The 6,000-nt window shown below is 44.7% G+C and overlaps 1 protein-coding gene across 3 annotated transcripts in view; it reads left to right on the forward strand.

Moving 5' to 3' along the window:
- Positions 1-4,207, forward strand: part of LOC120044222 (very low-density lipoprotein receptor-like) — a 31,300-nt gene extending 27,093 nt beyond the window's left edge. Inside the window, exons 15-20 of one of the 3 annotated variants that reach the window (XM_038988824.1) lie at positions 144-293; positions 1,762-1,824; positions 2,526-2,567; positions 3,092-3,172; positions 3,771-3,940; positions 4,172-4,207. In XM_038988824.1, coding sequence (XP_038844752.1) covers positions 144-293; positions 1,762-1,824; positions 2,526-2,567; positions 3,092-3,172; positions 3,771-3,940; positions 4,172-4,207 — 542 coding nt within the window. Of the gene's footprint in view, positions 1-143; positions 303-1,761; positions 1,825-2,525; positions 2,568-3,091; positions 3,173-3,770; positions 3,941-4,171 lie in introns of all 3 variants that reach the window. The other 2 variants (XM_038988826.1, XM_038988827.1) reach the window with 2 other exon arrangements.
- Positions 4,208-6,000: the final 1,793 nt, after the last annotated feature.

Below are 6,000 nucleotides of genomic sequence, written 5' to 3' on the forward strand. Positions count from 1 at the left end.
ACTGGCTATCAACATGCTGTCATGTAGGAGTGCTGAAGTTCATTTGACTTTTTACAGGCAAAGTAGCAATAGTACTTTACGTAATGAAGCCTAGAAATACGGAGCAATGGCTAACTGGCTTCCTCACGTTTGATCCCATACAGGAACAAACTGGTGCAATGAGAAGGGTCTGAACGGAGGCTGTGCCTACATGTGCCTGCCAGCGCCACAGATCAACAAATACTCCCCCAAGTACACATGTGCATGTCCGCAAGACCAGACGCTCGCCTCAGACGCCCTTCACTGCAGACCAGGCAAGTACTGTAACATTAGCCCCATCAGTGGGGCAGTGAGGGGTTAAACTGTGCTGTGATGCTGAGTGAGTTTTCAGGAGCCCTCTATCTCTTTAGAGGCCTTTCATTCCCATTCTGCTTCTGAGTCACCCAAGCATTTCTCTCCCCTCCCTTTCTGTGTGTGGCAGATCTAAGTAAGAGGGTGTTTGTGGGTGGCAGTTCAAATGTGTTGCGTGTGAAGCCTGACCGCTGTATCTGTCTGTTTTCCTACATTCTGCTCCTGGCTCACCCTGCTCCACCCCCCTGCTCTCCTCTGCTCCTGGCTCACCCTGCTCCACCCCCCTGCTCTCCTCTGCTCCTGGCTCACCCTGCTCCACCCCCCTGCTCTCCTCTGCTCCTGGCTCACCCTGCTCCACCCCCCTGCTCTCCTCTGCTCCTGGCTCACCCTGCTCCACCCCCCCTGCTCTCCTCTGCTCCTGGCTCACCCTGCTCCACCACCCTGCTCTCCTCTGCTCCTTGCTCACCCTGCTCTTTTCTTCCTCTTCCAGATCACTGATGTTTGTGTATATAGTAGAGATGGCGCCAGGCTTTTAAACTCCCTCTGAGTGAATAAACCACCCAGGACGCAGAGGGGACCGGGGGAGGGAATGGGGGTGACGTAGGGCCCAATAAGAGGGACACCTGTCACTTGATGAATGCTTTATATACAGCTTTTTAGATTTGATCCAGAAAGTGACATGTTTTATACCCACATAGAAGCAAACAGAAGGAATTGAATGTCTTGCCTGGTTATTGATGGAAGGCTAGGCTATCCAGTCATGTGCTTGATGCTTTCATTTTGTTTGTGATAAAGTGGTCCAATTTGGTTAGATGGTACTAGCGGGGTAAAGCTCTCACCCCACGGACATTAACCAAGATCTAGCACCTACTATACCGTTATACGTGTCATGAACAGGGTAGCCTATACATGTGTTACTCTATTCAATATTCATTAAATTATCAAATGAGTAAAGGTGATTTAGGCCCAGTAATGAGTGTAGTATGGTGATTTTATATTTTGCTGATTCGTCTGATCTCAACCAATCATTCTCTCCCGCTTCACATGATTCCTGCTTCATTTCATTCATGCCATTCATAATCCTAGCCGAGCCGCCTTCAGTTTTGTCACTCCTATGGAGTACTTACTGTTTTCAGCTCATTTCCCAATTCCTTTGTGAAACGAGGTTCTATGGTTAGCTGGACAGTAGGATAGGAAATGGGTGTTATCTTCCTTTAGTAATTTTGGATCACTTCTGCACGTCCTCGTACGATACTTTGCGTTTGTGATTTGCTCCATTTACATGTTTTTCCACTAGGAATTCCTTTGTGACATAATGTAACATGATGAAGCACTATATATTGCTTGGTAACCAGCATTTCTGTAGTCAGAATGTAAATGTTCGATTTTGACGTTTTGCCAAAGCATTACTCTGCTCCCTTATTATGACAGTGACCCCTTCAGCTCCCTCAAAGGATGATGGGAAAGCTCTAATACATCCCACTCACCCCCAAGGTAAAGCTGTCAACTGCCTGCCTGCCTGGATAGCCATGCATCAGGACCCAGTAGTCTAGTTTCATGGCCTTTGGGTTCTGAGTTTCTAGATGTCAATGAGTTAATTTCATACTAGAATGGCTGTCTGGTCTGCCTCCTCTGTGCTACCTATCGTCATGGTGATTAGCCTGTTAGCATGCAGCCTGCAACTAGGGGTGGTGTGAAGATGGTCAGTCATGTAAAGATATCTGGAGTGTTTGACAACACAGGAATGTTTACGTGTATTTAGGAAGTAGCTTTTAATGTCATCCACCCAACATTTTAAGGCAGACCTTTAAGTGACTTCTACAATTAGCATGCATCATTTTGATCCAGAAAGTGACACGTTTTAAACCCAAATAGAAGCTAACAGAATGAATTGAATGTCTTGCCTGGTTATTGATGGAAGGCTAGGCTATCCGGTCGTGTGCTTGATGCTTTCATTTTGTTTGTGATAAAGTGGTCCAATTTGGTTAGATGGTACTAGCGGGGTAAAGCTCTCACCCCACGTACATTAACCAAGATCTAGCACCTACTATACCATCATCGCAGTAACAAATATTGCATTTAATTGGATAAGCCCACTTTTTAAGTAATTTCTTTAGGCATATTTTTGGGGGGGACGTTTTAATTTGTAAGATTCCTTTTGTTCCACTGATCCCAGTGTTTTGTTTCGTTCAAAGCAACCACAGTGCCACATGTTGTCCCCAAACCTGTCCCTGCTGGTAAGACCCAGTTCTTCTTCCCTGAATGAGCCAGTACATTGAGCCCTTTGAAAAGAAGTGGTAGATTTCCTTAGACTATGATTGTGCCAAAACACTGGTCTGTCAGCCTGGCCCTGCCAGGTCCTGATGGCCATATAATGTTCCAGAGCCCAGCTGACCCCAAGGGGTTGCCAGAGACCACAACCACCCCAGTTAGCAGACCACCTGGAAATATCCTTAAACAAAGCTCATGTCCTCATCTTTGTTCCCCCTTCCATTCACCCACTTGTTTGCGAGTCCTGTCACTACCCTGACTCATATCACCCATCATTACTCATGACTAGTCAAGTGTATTGTACTTTAAGCTCTCAAGGTTGTTCTTGGTATAAAATGTGTCCATACTGGTTACAACTGATCTTACCCCAATAAGAGACTAATCGAGAAAAACAGACATGAACCAGTATGATATTTTGGTAGATTTATTTTGAAATAAAATGGTCCATCAAAGGATTCACACTCTCTTAGACTAACATGTTCTATTGTAGAAGCCAACAGCAGTACATCCATCCATGAGGTGAACGCCACAGCTAGAGGATCTACAGCTGCCTGGGCTATCCTCCCTGTGTGTAAGTGCTACTGCCTAGCCCGTCTCTGCCTAGCCCGTCTCTGCCTAGCCCTCCTCTGCCTAGCCCTCCTCTGTCTAGCCCTCCTCTGTCTAGCCCTCCTCTGTCTAGCCCTCCTCTGTCTAGCCCTCCTCTGTCTAGCCCTCTGCCTAGCCCTCCTCTGCCTAGCCCTCCTCTGCCTAGCCCTCCTCTGCCTAGCCCTCCTCTGCCTAGCCCTCCTCTGCCTAGCCCTCCTCTGTCTAGCCCTCCTCTGCCTAGCCCTCCTCTGCCTAGCCCTCTGCCTAGCCCTCCTCTGCCTAGCCCTCCTCTGCCTTGCTCTTTCCCTCTCGCTCTGCCTCTCCACCTCACGCTCTCTTTCTCTTTGACCCCTGCAGTTGTCTATGAATCATGCACTAAAGGCCGGCCACTCAACTGTATGATAAATGGGTGGATGGACAATACTTCAATGGTTTTCCTAGCTATAGTAGTTATTGATTGAATGTCATGATTTATTAAAGTAACCCTTGAGTAGCACAGGTGCTATGGCCGTAGCTCTCGATAGCTGGATTTGAACCATTTAAAACTAATGCAGTATTACTTATGTTTTGGCCTCTCTTCCCAGTGTTGCTGGGCATTGCTGCAGTAGGAGGCTACTTGATGTGGCATAACTGGCAGCTGAAGAATAAAAAGAGCATGAACTTCGACAATCCAGTGTACCTGAAAACCACAGAAGAGGACCTCAACATTGATATCAGCAGGCACACCTCCAATATAGGCCACACATACCCAGCAGTAAGAAGCCTACTTGATCGATTGCGAGTCATCACTTCTGTAAATAACTACTTGCCTGTGTGAACTTCTAAACCCTTTTGCATTGTGACTGATGACCTTACATTTACCACCCACTAAACTGCTTATCTTAAGCAAGGATTGTTACTGGCAGCTAGACCACTTTAGCCCTTATTAATTGGTTAGATTCTCTGTGAATGACCACTTTCCATTGTGCTTTTGTCTTCCTTCCAGATATCAGTGGTGAATACAGAAGATGACTTGTCATAACCAACCTTCCAAATGACCCCCATCGGTTTACTAACTCTTTGGTCTCCTTGCCAATGACCTCCGTTTCTTTAACAGAGTTAGATCCAGATGCCTTCTGAAGAGCATTAAGTTATCAGTTCTGGGGATGTTTGTCATTTGTGTGAATATGAATTGTGTCCTACTCCGGCTGCGTTTAGACAGGCAGCACCATTCAGTTTTATTTTATAATTTTTTTCACAAATTGGTCTTTTGACCAATCAGATCACCTCTGAAAAAGATATGTGATTGATCAAAATAACAATTGGTGGGGAAGAAAATATCAGAATTGGCATTCCTGTCTAAACGCAACCTTAGTGTGTCAAGGGATTTTGGGAGCTTGGCCTCTATATCCCCACTCCTCCCTCAGCGCCAAAACATTTCAAAGATTCTACTACATACAGTAGAACCTTGTTACTTCAGAACACGTGTGTGGGTGGTGATGCAGGGAGTCCCTGGTTCTGACTTTCAGTCCCCTGGTGAACGTGTATTTTTGTGAATATTTATTTAAAAGCATACTTTAGGCAGTACTGTCATAAAATATGTATGTTTTTTTATTTTGAACATTACCTCCAGAAGCACATTCTTCTAAATAATTTTTATGCGACTCTGTGCTTGGGAAGATGAGCTCTATTGGGAATGTGATGATACTACATCATTTGTAAAATATTGTACATAAATCCTCTTCCCCCAAGAACAGAATCAGGACTGAAGCACTTTGATCAAATGTTCCGTTGTAAATAAGATTGTATACATTTGACTGAATACATTTTTGTAGTACCAGGGTAGAGTAAGATGTATTTAAAACTAGATTTAACTTTTGTATGTTAGGGTGGGTTTGTAAATTCACTCTGGCTATCTACTCTGATTTCAGAGCACTCTTGTCAGAGCGCAGCATAACTGATGAATTTACGAACACTCAACACCCGTTGACTATGACCGGTGTCAGTAAATATCGGCAAAAAAAATCATATTCTTGCCAGCAGCACAGTTAGTCACCAACGCTCTGGATAACATGAGAACAGCCTAACCAGCTCTGCTAGGGCGAGTAAACTGGTCAGTGAGGTGTTCTCCCATTTGGCTGGAAGTAGCTAGCTAATGTTAGCCAGTTAGCTTGGGTGCTTGACTGCCGTTGTGAGGTCAGAACGTTCGGATTGAGTTTACAAACGGACAATCTGAAAACGCTCTGCATTTACGAACGCCCAGAGTGCACTCCAGGGGGAATTTACGAGTACACCCTTGGTGTTGTGTTGCTGTGATCTTTTCCAACCTTGTAGAGTATGGGGACTAAATACTGTATCGTGATCAAATAAAACAAGACCCATAAGTCATTCAAAACTCATTGCTTGACTTTGAGACCTTAGATCTTGTCCTATACCACCATGTGTCTAGGGATACATTCTGATTCTCTACCATTCTCCTGAATTGTGCACTTTTACATACCTCTTATTGATTCAAAAGGAATGATGGGTGTGAGAATGTCATGCATGCACAAATTCAATGCTTTTAAATGCGGTGTGGGGGGATGGTGAACGAGTACGCACACTTCTGGAAAAGGGTAGAGAATCTCTACAGCCTATTGTGTAGAGGGTTTGTTGAAGGTCTAAGGTAGTGGCTCTAGTAGCTATTTAAGAGTGCATTGCTACACCATTTTAATGATTAACAGCCTATTTCAACTGAATTTTGATCTGTACCTGACTATAACAATTGCAGAGGCAGGTGGCAGTATAGAGTCAGCTTTGATGTACAGGAAATCATGCACAGCATCATCATCCCAA

This window comes from Salvelinus namaycush, chromosome 3 (genome assembly GCF_016432855.1).
Source record: "Salvelinus namaycush isolate Seneca chromosome 3, SaNama_1.0, whole genome shotgun sequence".
NCBI lineage: Eukaryota > Metazoa > Chordata > Actinopteri > Salmoniformes > Salmonidae > Salvelinus > Salvelinus namaycush.